This window comes from Gracilinanus agilis, chromosome 3 (genome assembly GCF_016433145.1).
Source record: "Gracilinanus agilis isolate LMUSP501 chromosome 3, AgileGrace, whole genome shotgun sequence".
Lineage (NCBI taxonomy): Eukaryota > Metazoa > Chordata > Mammalia > Didelphimorphia > Didelphidae > Gracilinanus > Gracilinanus agilis.
Genome location: NC_058132.1, coordinates 268,259,236 through 268,277,734, shown reverse-complemented (window position 1 = coordinate 268,277,734; position 18,499 = coordinate 268,259,236). Strand labels below are relative to the sequence as shown.

Below are 18,499 nucleotides of genomic sequence, written 5' to 3'. Positions count from 1 at the left end.
ATATATATATATATATATATATATATATATCATTATCTCTGTCTCTCTATATCTCTAGATCTCTTTCTGGGTCTGTGTTTTTCTGACTTTATGTCTATGTCTCTGTCTCTGCCTCCCTATGTCTCTTTTTCTCTTTTTCTGTCTCTCAGACTCTCTTACTGTGTGTCTTGAACTCTCTGTCTATATAGCTTTTTGTCTTTCACATATGTTTCCATATACATATATATGCATATATATACATGTCCACACATTTATAAGTATACTGGTATCCTATCTTCCAGAAACAAATCCACTCATGAGGCTTGAACTTCCTCCTTCATAGCATCTATGTCTATTGACCTTACATCTCTACCATGAATCTCAATCTTTCACTTTAGCTTCAGACTTTCATTTTCATCTCCATGTGGGGCAGTCCTATTACTACGTGAAGTCAACACTTCCAGCCCAACATATCTCAAACTGAACTTGTTATTTTCTCCCGCAAATCCGTTTTTCCTCCTAACTCCTCGGGTTCTGTTAAGGATGCTATTGTTCTCCTACTTAAAATGGCTGGAAACTTTTGTCATTATCTGCTTTCCTCATGCCACTCCACCCATCCAATTATTCACCATCTTGTCTCCATTTTATTTCTATAGTATCTCTTACATTAGATCTCCCTTTCCCATTTCCCTCCCATCATCCTATGTCAAGGCTTTATTACTTCTCACCTCGATAATTAAAATAGCCTGCTAACTGGTCTCACTACCTGTAGCCTCCTCCCCTCCAATTGAATTACAAACTAATGCCCAGTTAATTTTCCACATGCACAACTCTGCAGTACTCCCAAATCAAAAGCTTTCATTGTCTCTTCGTCATGTACTGAATAATAATAATATTTGTCATTTAGATGATGCCTTAAGATTTATAAAGTGCTGAATATGATTGTACATTCCTGTAATCTCTGTTTCTGGTGAGGTTAGTGGATCACTTGAACCTGGGAAATGATGCTGAGGGATCACTTGAGTTCAAGTGTTCTGTGCTGCAGCAGGTGAAGTGGACATCCTTAATCTGGCATTAAAAGGATGAACCCTTAGGTTTGTTTTTTTAACCTGAGTTTTACCTGAGTACACTAACCAGCTTGAGTCAGAAATGGAATAGCCCAAGCCCCTGGTCCTGATCAGTAGTGGGATTAGTCTGTGAACAGCCCCTGTATTTTAAAGGGGAAAAATTATTGTTTGATCTGAATATTTAATAGGGTAGTCTCCAGGAATTTAATTAATTCCAAGTGAGTTTTAGGCAACTTATTTATAAAATAGAGGGAAAGAGTGAAAGTAAGAATTTCAGAGAGAGGATAGAGTAAGAGATGTAGCTTAAGGAGCTAGACTATGTGCTCAAGCCTTGGCTTACTCTGGCAGGGCTCCAGTAGCTCCAGCCTGAGGGTCCAAGGGTCAATTAACAAGGGTTTTAGCCAGGAGGCACCCTCCAGACAAGGGGCCTCTCGGAAGACTAGTATCTCCAGGAAAAAGCCAAGGAAGGGAGTCAGCCCTTTCACTCACCTATGTGGTAGTTCTAAGGAGAAATATAAAGCAGTACAAGGTCTTTAGCCATAGCTCCTCTAGGGTCCAGTTCAAGGTGAAAGATCTCGTGTTCAGGAAGTTCTTGCAATTTATAAAGACTTTTGTCACTTCCTGTGCCTTCCTCCCATTTTACATGTACCAATTACAACTAAAGCTTTGCTTAGGACTTCCCAGGGGGCAGTCAGTGGATTCTGATTTGTCACCCACTTTTGCACAAGTGGATTACAGACCTCCCCCACTCAAGTGTAAGCGGGATGTATACACTTTTGGTGATTAAATTTAAAAATAGACAGGGTAGAGTTAATCCCATGTTCACAGTATTTCCAACCTGGGTGAGAAAGGGAGATCTAGTTTAAAAAATAGATATTTACCAAAAAAAAAATGGAAAAACCTACACGAAATTATGAAAAATAAAATGAGTAGAACTAAGAGAATATTATGTACAGCTATAGAATTTAATGTTTGAAGAATAACTTATGAATATCTACCTCTGAAGAAAGAACTGATAAATAGAAACACAAAAGGCATAATTTCTATATACATACTTTTTTTGTGAATTGATACCTACTCTAGTTGGGTCAGGGGGAAAAGATATGGGGGAATTTTGATATAACTAACAACCAGTTAAATTACACACACACACACACACACACACACACACACATACACACACACACACAGAGCATGTTATATACTTGAGCTTATTTGAATCTCAGAACAACATTGTGAGATAGGTAGGTACTACAGGCATTATTGGAAAGCAGGCTCAGAGACTATAAGTAACTTAGCTGTAGATCACACACAGTTTCAGAGAGAATGTTTTGAACTTAGGGTTTATGTGATTTCCACTATCACATGCTACCCCTCAGTATCCTCCATTACCTAATTCTAGCCTATATTTCTATCTGTCATCTAATTTACATGTGTCTCCTTTATTCTAAGTTTTAGGCAAGCCACTCTACTAGCCATTTTCTGAGTAGGATCTGAATTTTTTTACTCCTTGCTTTTCTCCCTTTATCCCTTATAGTAATAATAATAATAATAATAATTAATAATAATAATGTCACAGCAGATGCTACTTTCCTCATAACAAACTCTTGAGGTAGGTAATCTAATGGCTAAAGGCAACTAGATGGCTCTGTGGATAGAGTGCTGGGTCTAGAGTCAACAAGACCTAAGTTCAAATTCAGCCTCAAACACACTAGCTGTGTGACCCTGGGCTAAGTCACTTAACCTCTATTTTCTTTAATCCAGTGGAGAAGGAAATGGAAAGTTACTCTAGTCTCTTTGCCAAGAAAACCCAATGGACAGTATTGGCCTACTGTGGTCCACTGGGTCACAAAGAGTTGGACACTACTGAACAACAGTATCCCTGTTTTACAGGTGAAGAAACAATCTCAGAAGAAGTTAAGGGACTTGTTTATGGTCACGCAGCTAGTAAGTGGCAGAAACAGGACTTAGAAGCTAAATCTTCTATCTCTAGACCCAGAGTGTTTTTTTTCTCCCATTAGAATACATAGCCTCTCTAGTGTGATGCCTACTCTCCCTTTTCTTTTCTGTCATTTAATAGCCTATCTATCTATCATTTAACTCAAATATCACCTCCTCCTTTAAAAAAAACTCACTTTCAGTTTTTTAAACTATTTTTTAAACTTTTTTGGTTTTTTTAAAACCCTTTTTTAAATAATCCTGACTTTCCATCTCATTATCAGAGTTATAAGGGCTATGCCATCAGGGTACTTTAAGTAACTTGCCCAGGTTCCACTGCTAAAAGTTTCTGAAACCAGATTTGAACCTAGATCCTCCCATCTCCAGGCCTGGTACTCTATCCATTGTGTTACCTAGCTACCCCCCTCCATGAAGCTTTACTTGAGCTTGCCAACTTGAAATAAGCCTTCCCTCCTTTGATATTCATGCCATTTGTGGGGTACCTCTTCTCTTAGCTACTTTCATGAATGGGATTTGAGAGACATGGTATCATGATAGCAACACAACTGCTAGGAAACCTGGTCTCAAATTGTACCTCTGTCACACACTGGCTGTGTGACCCTGCTAAATTATTTTACCTTTAAGATGTATAATTAGAATCTGCTCCCCAAGTCTCTAAATCCCAGCATCCCTCTTTCCTTCTCACATTAAGTCCTTACATTTTGGAGATAAAGTTTGTGTGTGACCCTGCCTCTCTCTCTCTTTTCCTGCTAATGCAGTCTGGGAAAACTTTTCTTTACTCAGGCTTTTACTTTTGTCCTTTTATTTCTTCTACTTCAAGTGATTATTAATCAATCTTATAAAATATAATACTGGGAGTTATTAGATATTAATTTAAATCTTACAAAGAGTCTCAGAAAACTTTAAGAATATAGTGGTTTCTGATCTGAATTGTGAAAAGGAGTTTCTTCATGATTCTTTATACCAATGAAATCACAGATCCAAATCAATTTTAAAAAAAGAATGAATCTTTGTCTTTCACTCTTCCATCACCTTCTCCCTCCTGCCGCTCCTAGATTATATAGTTTTCTTATGGGCAGCAACCATTGCTTTCTTAATTTTCTATCTTCCTCATCACTCAGCATAGTATATGTATAATAAATGTTTGTCAAAAATCTGAGGATCCAGAAGAACATTTTGATTTAAATGACTTGAGAAATAATTTCAGACCATAGATTACCTATGAGCCATTTCAAACACTACAAGACCATCAATCAAAGATTCTCCCTCTCTTTAAGGTCAAGGACGTCTGGATGGAGCATTGTGCTCTTTTTCCAATGAAAAAAAGCTTGATTATTTACAGAGAGCTTATAAAGCTGGCATCAGGAATATTGAAATGGAGTCAACTGTGTTTGCTGCCATGTGTGGACTTTGTGGGCTAAGAGGTAAGATTTTCATGAGAATTAAGGGTCAATTTCTGTCCTTTAACTTCTAACTAGAGCTGAGAAGAGGTGTGATACTAGAACCTGACAAGATATGAAGCCCCATACTACTCCTCAATTAATCATCAAACATTTATTAAGTGTTTACTACATGCAAATCAGTGTCCTAGACTTTGGGGAGACAAAGACAAAAATGACAAAGACAATCCTTTGACTGCAAAGATCGTCCATTCTGTCCTCCTTGCAATCTGGATTCTATTCCCATCACTTTACTAAAGTAAATATTCTTAAGGTCATCAATGACCTCCTTCTTGCCAGATGAGAGGCCAAATAGTGCAATACAAAGAACATTGGATTTGGAATCAGAGGCCTTGATTTGACTCTCAACTTTGCTACTGATTATCTGTGTGACCTCAGTCTCACTTTCCTTCTCTCTCTGCCACTCCACCACCATCCCCTCCTCCACCCACCCTCTCAATCCACTTTTCAGTCTTCTCTGTGGCTTTCTCCTCCTTCCTACTTTCCTAAAAAATGGTGTCCCCCATTTGTCCTTGTATCACTTCTGTTCTCTACTCTCTCAATTATACCCACAGCTTCAATTACCACCTGCATGTAGATAACTCCGAAATCCTTATCTTTTCCTCTCGATCTTTCTGCAAGATTCCAGTGTCATATGTTGAACTTCTTGTTAGATGCCTTTTCCTAAGTCTACAAATGGCATCTCAAACATGAGATGTCCAAAACCCAAACTCATCATTTTCTTACTAAAACATGTCTCATATCCCAAATTTCTTGTTTCTGTTATTAGCACTAAGATACTCTTAGTCAACCTACCATGTAACCTTAGTCATTTTTGACTCTTCTATCTCCTTCATTCCACAAATCCAGTCCATTGCCAATTCTTGTTGATTCTACCTCTGTGATATCTCTTCTTCCCATTTCTCTCTTTCCATTCTATAGCAACCACCCTAATTCAGACCTGTATCTCTTCTTATCTGAGATTATTTAATAGTGTTCTAAGTGGTCTTTCTACCTCTAGTCTATCCCTTCTCTAATATGCTTTCAATCACCAGTTGAAATCGTTAGCCACTATGCTAGTCCAATTCTACAAGAAGCATCAAGATCCAGGAAAGTTCAACCTGGAAGAAAGACAATCCTCTCTTCTTCCCTTTTGAAAAGGAATGTGGGGAAGTACCAATTTCTCTATGGTTTTTAGAGAGGTCACAATTGTTTATCCTATATCTCTGCAGCTCTCTGCATTAACATGAAGTCTTATTAGTTTAAAGAATGCATTTAATGTGGATTTATTCAATGAGAAGTAGCTCTGATACACCCCCTCTTCCCAAATTCTCCTGTACTTAATGGAGTCCTAGTCATGCAAACTGAGAATAATAAAGTCAGCTCCGCAAAGGAATAAATGGGCATACTTACTAACTATAAATGTATTCTTCATTTCTTCCCAATTACATATTCAACACATCTTGTTCAGATTATCTTCCTAACCATTTTCAATCATGTCAGTACACTCGCTAGGTTTTTTTTTTAAACTTTCAATGAATCCCTATTAACTAAGGAATAAAGTATGTTGATATTCAAGCTACTTCATATTCTAGCTCTAGTCCTATCCCACATTAATTTCTTTCTTATGCTTTGTATTCCAGGAAAATAGATTATTATTATTCCCTGGATTTCATTTTTTTTCTCTCTCATTTCCATGACTTTGTCCATATCATCTCTCATGCCTAGAAAGGGCTTTTGCTCATCTTCTTTGAATCCTCTTTGCTGATTCAAGGACCATCTCATGTACTATCTATTTCATGATGCTTGCCCTGAACCTTGCAGATGAAAAAGAATTTCTCCCTCATCAATTTTATAATTTATTTCTTAGAGCAGTTTGCTTGGACTTATTATTGGTCTACTTTTCCTTCCTTATGTTGGATTATGAACTTCTTAAGAGCAGAATTGAAGTTATCTATATATTCAGTGCTTAGCCCAATTATTTGCATACAGTAGGCACTTCATAAATGTTTATGAAACTGAATTGAATGACAAGCTGCCTCTCATCATCTTAATTTTCTTTTAGAAGATAATTTACAAGCTCACCAATGAAATGCTATTTCAAAGTAAATTTATAAACTATATTAGATCTACTTGGAAAGCTCAAGATAAAAAGTCTGCACAGAAAAAAAAAAGTTTGTTTTGGTTAGAATGATTACCACATAGCAGGATGTTAAAGCAAAACATTTCAGAAGCCTTACACTATCTGTATTTAACATGGTTACTCTCTCTTTTTGAAATTCAGTGCCATGAAATAAATCATAAACACCAAATATAATTTACCAAGCACCTACTGGGTACATGATTCCATACTAAATGCAAAAATCAGAAATGGTATTTTTATCTGATAATTTGATTCATAAGATTTTCTCCCTTCCATTACCCTCTGTTAGAATGACTTTTCTTCTTTGCTGCAAGGCAGATTTAGAGGCTAAATTAAAAATCTACTAGTAGGATTAAAATGTAACTTCCAGACATAACAAATTTACAACTAAAATGCATATGTAATGAAGCTTCTTAATCTATTTCTAAGCACTGGTATGGAATGTTACTTATGGAAAGCAATGATGTAGTGAAAAGCATTAGGGATTTGAAATCAGAAGTCCCAAGTTCATTGTCCAAAACTCTATGATTCTCCATTTCCTCATTTATAATGAGATTCAGTTAGATTAGATTAGATCAGAGCTTCTTGACTTTCTTTTGGTTCATGGCCCCTTCAATAGTCTGGTAAAGCCCATGGACTCCTTCTCAAAATCATGTTTTTAAATAAGTCAAATAAAATACATGAACTTGCAAAGAAAAGCAATTATATTGAAATACAATTAGGTAATTTTTTTTCAGTTCATAGAATCCAGATTAAGATCGCTAGGACTAAATAATCTCTAAAGAATCTTCCAGCTCTAAAATCTCATTTGATAAATCAATATATTTTGTACCTTAGAGTAAGAAAGAAAAATAAATGGATGTATATTAATTTTATATTCTTCAGGACATAAGCTTGCATGGGGGAAGTGACAAAGACAGGTAAAACAGAAAGGAGTATAGTTTAAAATAACCCATACCAAGATGAAGTATTGACAGCCTCCTAAATTGGCAAAATGTCTCAATCACCCCTCTAGTCTTCCCTCCTGTTCCAGTTCAGTGCCATTATTCTGCCTCTGGCTGCCTAGAAATTCCCCCCCCCCCCATTCTATCCCAGGTAGTTCTATCCTTTGCTCCTTTTCTTTTCCCACACAATCAACATTTACTTTTTCTACAGAGTTCAAATAAGGTATTTGTGAACATTGAGTCACTTGTGTGTTACTGGCCTCTGGAAACTTCTAACCTTCACCATAGCACAATTAGTTTGACTTAATCTAAATTTAAGAATAAACATTTGAGTATTCGAAGTCAGAAAACCCAAGTTCAAATATAGCCTCAAATCTTTACTAGCTATGAAACCCTGGGCAAGTTGTGCAATCCCGTTTGCCTCAGTTTCCTCATCTATAAAATGAGCTGGAGAAGGAAACAGCAAACCATTTCAGCATCTTTGCCAGGAAAAGCCCAAATGGGGTCATAAAGAGAGAAATACAACCGAAATGACTTAGCAACAACAACAACAATGTATAATGCATTGTATCTGTTGTTTGGGATACAAAGATAAAAATCAACATAGTACTTAACCTCAAAGAAATAATAGCCTAATAGGATATAATGTTTAAAACTCTGGGGTGTTAGAAGGTGCCAATTACTATTTTTTTACACTTTCTGTTTTATTGATATTTTGTTTTCACATTGCAAATATTTAAAACTTACTCTCACTTGGTGAGATGTCTATTAATAAGGTTATAATATGTTACATATAATAATCAGTTACAAAATATACAAAGTATGACTAAAACTCCATATAGCAACTTTATCTGAAAGTTCATACATCTCAATCTGTAGCACCCCCTCAATCCCTATATTTTGTTTTTGTTTTTGTTTTTTTTTTTTAATTTTAAACCCTTAACTTCTGTGTATTGACTTATAGGTGGAAGATTGGTAAGGGTAGGCAATGGGAGTTAAGTGACTTGCCCAGGGTCACAAAGCTGGGAAGTGTCTGAGGCTGGAGTTGAACCTAGGACCTCCCGTCTCTAGGCCTGGCTCTCAATCCACTGAACTACCCAGCTGCCCCCCAATCCCTATATTTTTTAAATAGCAAAAATTTGTTTTCTCTCCTTTTCTCCTATGTGCCCCATATCATTGCAGAGGGGGAAAGCAAAGGAAAAAAAATCAAATTTCATATAACAAATATGTATAGTCAAGCAAGACAAATTCCCCCAATGGCTGTACATAAAAAATATGTATGTTTAGTTCTACACCTTCTGGGTAATAGGTAACATCATCAGTCTGCTGGAATTATCAGTGGTCATCGTACTGATCACAGCTCTTACAGCTTTTAAAGTTGTTTTTTTCACAGTGTTCTTATATAAATCTTGGTTCTGTTCATTTTATTCTTCATTAGTTCTAATCTGCTTTGATAAAGAGAGGTTCCTCACCAGTAGTTCTCTAAATAAATGAAATCACAGGTTTGGTCCCCCTAAAAAGTGCTTTAGAAATCCTAAAGTACCATAGAAATATGTTGTTCTTTTTAACATTGTTATTATTCTAGCACTATTTTTATTAAAGATTTCATCACTCATAATTTTTATCTCTTTTTTTAAATCATCACCCCTATGAAGACGACTACCAAATATTCAGCCCAATCATATGTCTAAACTCTAATCTCATACACATAACTACATGTTGGATATTTCCACTTGAGTGTCTTGGCAGCATCTCAAATCCTCTATGTCTAAAATGGAAACTATCACTTTCTCTCCCCAAACCAGTCCCTCCTTTCAACATCTCTACTTTGGTTAATACTACTGTCATCCTCTCAAACAAGTAGTGGAAGGGAAATTTGTGAACTCACTCAAGGGCTCTATAACTGAAAGCTGAACCTACACTATTCTATATGCTTGGCATAATACTTTTTAGCTGCCTACCTACATTTTTTATAGATATAAAACATGCGTAGATCTCTTTCCTCTCAAAGCTGAATTTCCATTGGCTTAAAAAAGGTAAAGTTCTGATTATAGATACTAATCCTTTTGCTCTGTGGGCTTCTGATAAGCCCTTTCAATTCCCACTCAGTTTTTTGAAGACAATACATTTTGCCACTCACTCTGCCTCATGACAACACACTGAGCCTAACGTTTGTCTGAGATTAAGTTTTGCTGAAATTCCATTTTCTGCCTCTCCTTGTTTCTAGCCCACATGATCACTTTGCTATAGAGCCTTTTATAGGGCAAAAGTGGAATTAGGCATTATTTCCTTTGACAGATACTAATAACACAGAATATATTCAGTATTTTTCACATTACCTTATTAAGTCCAATGAAAGGTGTGAGGATCCCTGACTCAGAATGCTTTTCATTCTGATATCCTCTTGCTGACTAGAAGTAAAGAAGAATATTTGGCTGGGAATGGGGAAATGAATCATGAATGATGATAAATATTCTAAAAGCTAGAGAGGAAAGAATTTTTTTTTAATTTCCCACTGGGCCATTTGTTTCTAGTTTTCCTCTACAGGGAATGAGGCAACCAATGATGGCTTTTCTCTGTTACCCTGTTACCTTCTCTATTAGAGTCAGGACTACAAAGCTAAATTGACATTCAGTTTTCCAACTCTGCAAAATCCTAGAGAAGCATCTTCTTTGTGGGGCTCTCTCTGCTCCCTTTTTCAGGCACTCTAAAAAAGCAGGTAGACTTTCAGACAGTGCTAGAACTAGCAGGGGGGCAGTTGGGCATTTGTCCTAGATGTGTAATCAAAGGAGTGAGATTCAATTTTCTGACCTAAGGATCTTAAATCTCTTCCTCTCACTATCTTTTCATTTTCAGTCATTCACTGACATTTAATTATTAAAAAAATTTTTTTTGCTTATTATGAACTTACAAACATCAATGTTTTGATATACAAAGGCAAGTGAAGAGAGGATGACACATGTCTTGACCCCCTCTTAGAAGCAGGCTGGTCCTTTTCTCACACTTCCTGAAGTACCAGGCCAGTTGGCATACTACCTGCTTCCTACTGCCACATTTAGACTTACCATCTGCCACCACTGATCAACAAGGACCTCTAGTCCTTGAAAGTTCACTCCATCTGGTCCAATCCTTCTTGTTGTCATCTGGAGACCTCCAGGCCACTCTCTCTTTTTCCCAATAAGTTTAGTGCTTGATTCACAATCACCATTTCTACTCTAAGCCTTGTACCCCTCAAACACTCTGCCTTCAGAGTTCCTCATCATCCTCAGATCCCATAACCTCTGTCTTCTTCAACCATCCCCTTCCATCTCCCAATAGATTTGTCTTAGATACTGGTTACACTTGTTTAGTCAAAGCTCTGCCTTTTGCAATTGTTCTACACAAGGCTTTCATAACTCCCATCTTGTAAAAAAAAAAATCCCTTTCCAGCTGTCTAAAATTCCTTTATCTAGTTATATAGCCTCATTTATGTTGCACTTCTACACAAAAGGCTGCAAATGCAAACACTGGGGGAAAACTAACCCTTGATGGAATCTTATTTGTCTAAAGGGCAACCTGACGGAACTCCCAGTATTAGAACTTTTTCTGTTTTGAGGTAGCTAAGTGGATAGTGTATACCTATATCTCCTTAGGACTCTTTTCGTTATAACAATAGAGAGCTAGACCTGAAGTCAAGAAGGCCTGAGTTCAAATCCAGCTTTATTTAGCTATGTGACCCTGGGAAAGTCATTCAATCTTTATCTGTCTTAATTTCCTCAACTATAAAATGTAAATTTTAATACACACACACACCATATGTATATATATACATATATATATATACTATATATATATATATATGTATATATATATAAAACACCTACCTCCTATGAAGATCAGATATTTGTAAAATGCTGCATGCCACGTCTAGAACTAACTACATAAATGTTTATACTTTTCATTCCTTCCTTTTGATAAAGGAAAGAATGGGCAGCGGGTCAGACACTAAACAATGGTAATAGGAAAGCAGAGAAGCAGTGTGTTGCAATTGATAGTGAACTGGCTTTAGATTCAGGAGGATCCGGGTTCAAGTTCTGCCTCAGACACATATTAACTGTGTGACCCTAGTCAAATCTTCTTACTTCTCGGTTCCCCCCAACTACTTTCCAAGCTGAGGAACAGTTGTTTTGTCACATAATAGAGGGCGTTCCTCACACCAATGAAGTCACATAGCCAGACCCAAAATAGTATGATGATGAGGAAGGGTTTTAGGCTGAAAATACCAAATTAAATCTAAAAAGATTTTGTTATATATTTACATATTAGAAGTCACAGTGCTGAGTGTTTGGGAATGCAAAGGCAAAATTTTTAAAAAGCAGTCCCTGCCCTCAAGGAGTTTCCATTCTTTTTTGAGGATATAATATGTATAAAGATAAGTATATACAGGATAATTAGAGAAGGGAGTGGACACTAACAACTAAGGAAGATCAAACTGTCCACAAAGGTTTTTGATTCCAAATTATGCCCCCCCAATTTAGAAACAATTAGTTGGCAAGCATTTATTCAACAACTACTATGTGTCAGGCACTGGGCTAAGTGCTGGGAATAAAAAGTAAACAACACAGTGTCTACTCTCAAGGATCTCACAGTCCAATGAAGATGTTGTTCAGTACTTTTGAGACATGTCTGACTCTGTGACCCTGTTTAGAGGTTTCATGCCAAAGATACTGGAGTAGTTTGCCATTTCCTTCTCCACCTTATTTTCCAGAGGAGGAAACTGAGGCAAACAGGGTTAAATGACTTGCCCAGGGTCACACAGCTAGTAAATATCTTAGTCCATATTTGACCTTTGAAAGATGAGTCTTTCTGACTCCAGACCAGGCACTCTATTTACCATACCACCTAGCTGCCTCTAATGAAGATAACAATATACAAATAGCTATGTACATTCAAGATACAAACAGGGATTATCACAGATAATAACAGAGGGGAGACTCTATGGGGAAGTGGGGATAATGAAGAATTGAGATGAAGGAAGCCAAGAAAGTCAGGTAGTGGAAATTAGAGGGGAAAGTATTTCAAGAACAGAGGACAGTCAAGGAAAAGTTATGGAGTTGGGAGAGGGAGTGCCATTTTTCCTATGAGCCCAACATGAGTGAGATGATTAGATCTATATGTTTCCCAACTTCGCATATATCTATTTGACCCTTGGCTATGATGACCTCTTGGAGTCCCATGCCACATTAATTTCAGGTCAGTGGCCTAGCTTATTTTCTCAATGATGTTTTGGTAGCCAGGATCCTTGATGTAGGCATCTGTGCCTTAAGGTAACAAAGCTGTCAGGCTTAATTTTTTAAAAATTGCTGTGTGTAATTAGTCCATCTTAATTGCTCTTGGAATTCATAATCTTATGTGACAAGATTATTATAAGTTGCTCGTTAATGGGATCTCCAAGGCCAAAAAAAATATCACGGAGATGACTATGATCTGTTCTCTTTGGAATCTTTAGTCTTGTCCTTGAAATAATCAGAAAAGACATCCAGGAAACCCTGGTTCTGCTCTTGTTTTATGATATGACAAGGACATGGAGTGAATATACTTTTATCTACCTGCCAAGAGGGAAGAACTAGAAGGGGAACTGTCAACATTTCTTGTTTCCTAATGGGCTTCACAGACATGGGAATCGTTAACCTGAGAATGTCTTGGTTCTGACCTTTGTTTATTTGCTATGTCAGCCAACTTCACAACAGAGTGAGTTTGGAATAAGTAGAATTCGGAATGGTGGAATATTTGACAACACTCTGGTTGAATATTTTCATTACTTCTTATTCTGAGCAGCAATGGCATAGGGAAATAGCTGCCAAGTAGGAACTCTATGCAAGGAATATTGAGAGAAAGGCAACCCATTGATTGGTTTAGGATTCTCCTCTGTGCATTTGCAGAGTTTTTCCCATCTGGGCTTTTACAGGTCACTGTCTCTTCTCCAGAGGTATAGGTAGGAATTTCTTTTTTACCATAGGAAAAATAGTTGGGGTAGAGGAAACAGCCCATATTGAGGACTGTCCAACTATAGTTGCAGTCATTTAAGGAGAGGGGGCAGCCCAAACCATTCTGAATGCACCAATCTCTATAGATCTCAGAAGCCAAGCAGGATCAGAACTAGTTTGTACTTGGAGAGGAGTTAGCTTGCTACTATCAAGTGCCTTAAGTTTGATGAGACACCATGGTATAAAGGATTAGATACTGAACCTGGAGTTAGGGAGAAATGGATCCAAATTCTGCCTCAGATACTTATTAGCTATGCGGCTCTAGGCAAGTCATTTTATTTCTCTGGGCTTCAGTTTCCACATCTGTAAAATGAGGGAGATGGACTTGACTTGATGACCTTTAAGAGACTTTCCAGGTAAAAATCTATGATCCCATTATCTCCTCTTCTAATACATAGCCCCATTCTTTTGATTTCCCCCAGATCACCTCTTTTGTCTCTGCCCTGGCAAATTATGGGCTGGATAGTTCAAAAAAGAAAAACAGAAAATCAAAATTTTCCCCTCCATGCTTAACTTCAAGAAACAGTGGTTGGCTAGTCCAATTACCTACATTTAATGTTGTTGGGTTTATTTTTTTGTAATAACAAAGAGAGAGTCACACTGTCACTGAGTTGTCAGTCCCCAAAAGATGGTCATCACCTATTTTCTCCTGGATGACCCTACTAAATGCAATCAGTAATTGGCCTTGATGTTGGCAATATAAGATTCTGTATTGTACACCTTGGGTTCTTCCTTAAATAACAAAAATAAAGACTTCTCTCTGGTGAATGCTGCAGATATATGCGGGTACATTTTGCTGTTCTTTTCCTCATTTTAATCAAAAAGGAGACAAGGTAATAGTTATATTACACTTATTACAGGTTATTTCAAGAGTCCCTTATGTGAAACACCATGGAAGTACAACATATATTTTAGTCTGCATGACTTTTCTGCATCAATGCAAGAAAAACAACTCTGTGCATGTGGCCTAGAATAAGAGATGCAAATCATCTTAATATACAAAGGGTGACATGCTAATAACAATGTTTGTGCTGGGTTTTGCTTTTCATTTTCTAGCTGCTGTTGTCTGTGTTACCCTTCTCAACAGACTTGAATGTGACCAGATCAACTTGCCCCATGAAGTGCTACTAGAATATCAGCAACGCCCTCAGCATCTGATCTCAATCTTCATTAAAAAGCACCTTGGACAACATAACCTGAAGTAATTTGCAGGCAAGCAAACCATCCCTCCGATTTTCCAATTACATGCAAATTCCATTTTGAAGACAGGCTTAAACAAAACCAATGACAACCCCCAACTTAAATGTCCAATCGTGATTTTTGGTCTTGGTACAGAGCCCAAATCAGGCACACACTGAAATGCACCAGCCATCTTGGAGATACGATTACCAGTCGATCTATTTCTGAAACCCATCCAGACCGTCACGTTAAAACACTGTCAGACCATCTTAAGAATTGGACAAGTTTCAGCAGTTGAGCACACATGTTCAAAATATTTACCTCCCAAATGTCAGTTTAATATGGATCTACATGGAGAAATCACCCCAGGGAAATGGGTTCCACCACTTTGTTTCCATCTGTAGAGTTTCAGAAAATTAGAGAGAGGGAATTCAGAACCTAGGTAGTTATTTTTATGTTAGTGATTTTATTTCAAAACAAAAGTAGTTTGAGTTTCATATTTATTTCTGAAAGGAAAGAAGTAATGGGGTGTAGTAAGGTGGAGGAATATTTAATTGTCTTTATAAAGCTAAACTATCTTTTAGTATTGGGAGTTTGTTGGATTTCCATTTTTATTTCAGAGAAAAATAACCAGTTTGAGGAAAAAATTACCAGGAATTAAATTTGGAATTGAAGTTAGTTACATTTTTTGTAGACTATTATAACACATTTTTCTCAGCACCTACATGATACCTCAGTAGTAGGCTTGGCCCTCCAGGAGGCACCATGCCTCTTTCAGGCTGTTCAGTGCACTGGAATAATCGTCTAAGCCTTTGGCTCTTTTCCAAGGCTGACAAATGCAAGAAGGGGCCGATGTGATGGGGAGAAGGGGTAGGGAATGGAGGCAGGATCATAAACAGGGTAGTGGGTGATTTTTGTACATACATGACTTGTATATTTATTTATGTGTTTTAGGTCAAATAAAGCTTTAATTATGGTCTCATACACTTACTAATGCTTTTGATATAAAAGTAATTTTCACATGGGGGGAAAAACATGATTGGTGGAAAAACACTGTCAGCTGCCAGATATTCTCAAGGAAGGTTTGATGACCAGTTTGATGTAGAAAGAATACTGGTCTTGGACTCAGAAGACCAAGGGTTTGAGTTGTGGTCTTGACCCTTACAAATTGTGTGATTCTAGGCAAGCGGCTAAACTTCTCTGAACCTGTCTCTATCTGTAAAATGCCTGCAAAAACACCTCATGGTTTTGATGTGTTGAAAGCATATAGTAAATCTTTAGGTAGGGTATTGTTTGCTTTTTGTTTTTGATAGAACTTTCCTATTCCAACACAGTGTAAAATAAAGGACCCTGTTCTGGGTGGCTCTGGTGTATTAACTAACTTTTGGTCTCAAAGAAGTGGTCTTAGCTATAAGCAATATCTCACTTTTCAATCAATTGTCCCCTCCAAAATGACTCCAGGAAGTTCCTTCACCCAGGCTACTGGATTCTTGTGAAATCCCCAGGTAGGAGAATGGGTAAGGGGGCAGCTGAGCCTTAGTACTTCTACTTGGGGAAAGAGAATGGTGAAGGACAAAGGGATGGCTTATAGTTCTGCTATATATTATAGTTTATGGAGTAGAACACATGCTGAATATGTTTGTTACATTAAAATTCCCAAATAACTCCCTCCTTCCCTCCCTCCCCACACTGGAGAAGACATCATTTGAAAAAATATATATATATGTATACATACAATTATTCTTACTTATTTCTTTTTTATCAGTTCTTTCTCTGGAGGTGGGCATACACAAGTTATTCTTCAAAAATATTTCTGTTGCTATATGGGGGAAAAGGTTTTCTAACAAATTTCTCTGATAAAGGTCTCATTTCTCAAATATTAAAGAACTAATTAAAATTTATAAGAATCCAAGTCATTCCCTAATTGATAAGTGGTCAAAGGATATGAATAGGCAGTTTTCAGATGAAGAAATCAAAGCTATCAAGAATAATCAGATAAAAAGTGTTCTAAGTCTCTCTTGATTAGACAAATGCAAATTAAAACAAACTCTGAGGTTCCATCTCACACCTATCATATTGGCCAAATGACAGTAAAGGAAAATGATAAATGTTGGAGGGGACATGGCAAAATTGGGACACTAATGCATTGCTGGTGGAGTTGCGAACTGGAAGGCAATTTGGAATTATGCCCAAAGGGCTATAAAAGAATGTATACCTTTTGATTCAGTAATACCACTACTAGGTCTGTATCCCAAAGAGATTTTTAAAAATGAGAAAGACTTGTTTGTACAAAAATATTCATAGCTGCTCTTTTTGTGGTGGCAAAGAATTAGAAACTAAAGGGATGTCCCTCAATTGGGGAATGGGTGAGCAAATTGTGGTATATGATGGTGATGGAATATTATTGTGCTATAAGAATAATGAATAGGATGATTTCAGAAAGAGCTGGAAAGACCTATATGAACTGATGCAGAGTAAAATAAGCAGAACCAGGAAAACATTATACATAGTAAAAGCAATATTGTGGAATGATCAAATATGATAGACTTTGCTACTAACAGCAATACAATGATCCAGGACGATTCTGAGGGACTTATGAAAAAGAATGCTATCCACCTCCAGAGAAAAAACTGTTAGAGAAGGAATTCAGATGAAAACATGATATTACTTGTGTATTTGGATATTTGCCTAAGGGTTTTGGTTTTATAACATTATTCACTTACAAAAATGAATAATATGGAAATAAAAAACCTAAAAAAATTTCAGTTGCTATATATAACGTTCTCTTGGTTCTACTCATTTCATTCTTCATAATTTCTTTTTTTGTTTGTTTTTGATGGAATCTTCCTATTATAACACAGTGTAAAATAAAGGACCCTGCTTTGGGTGGCTCTTTTGTATTAAGGGACTTTTATTTTAACATTGTTTTTTAATTTTTTTTTGTTTAAATCAACCGATTCATGGAGCATCTGGATAGCACAGTGGATAGAATGGTAGGCCTGGAACTGGGAAACCCTTAGTTCAAATCTGTCCCCAGATACTTCCTAGCTGTGTGGCTCTGGGCAAATCACTTAACCCCAATTGCCTAGCCCTTCTTGCTCTTCCACCTTAGAAATGATACTTAATTTTGATTCTAAGACAGAAGGTAAAGGTTTTAAAAAATTAATTAACCTGCTTGCCATTTCTTACAGCTCAGTAATATTCCATCACAATTATATGCCACAACTTGTTTAGTTATTCCCTGTTTGATGGGCATCCCTTCAATTCCCAGTTCTTTGCTACCACAAAGAAAGTTGCTATAAATATTTTAGAACATCTATATTTCTTTGTTTTTAATATAATATTTTTCTAATTACATATAATGACAATTTTTAACATTCATTTTCAAAAATTTTGAGTTCTAAATTCTTTCTCTCCCTCCCTTCTTCCTCCCTGAGATGGTAAGCAAAGCAATTTGATCTACATCGCTTTTATTTTTTTAATATAGCTATGCCTTCCCCCTTTTCTTTTCCCAGTAAGCCATGTATTACCACAAAGAGTTTTTTTTTTAATTTTAAACCCTTAACTTCTGTGTATTGACTTATAGGTGGAAGATTGGTAAGGGTAGGCAATGGGGGTCAAGTGACTTGCCCAGGGTCACACAGCTGGGAAGTGTCTGAGGCCGGATTTGAACCTAGGACCTCCTGTCTCTAGGCCTGGCTCTCAATCCACTGAGCTACCCAGCTGCCCCCCAAGAGTTTTTTTTTAAAAAGAGGAGAAAAAC

At 36.9% G+C, this 18,499-nt stretch overlaps 1 protein-coding gene across 1 annotated transcript in view; it reads left to right on the top strand.

The window, feature by feature from the left end:
* Positions 1–14,762, top strand: part of UPP2 (uridine phosphorylase 2) — a 50,973-nt gene extending 36,211 nt beyond the window's left edge. Inside the window, exons 6-7 of the mRNA XM_044669114.1 lie at positions 4,283–4,429; positions 14,614–14,762. Coding sequence (XP_044525049.1) covers positions 4,283–4,429; positions 14,614–14,762 — 296 coding nt within the window. The remainder of the gene's footprint in view (positions 1–4,282; positions 4,430–14,613) is intronic.
* The last annotated feature ends 3,737 nt before the right edge of the window (positions 14,763–18,499 follow it).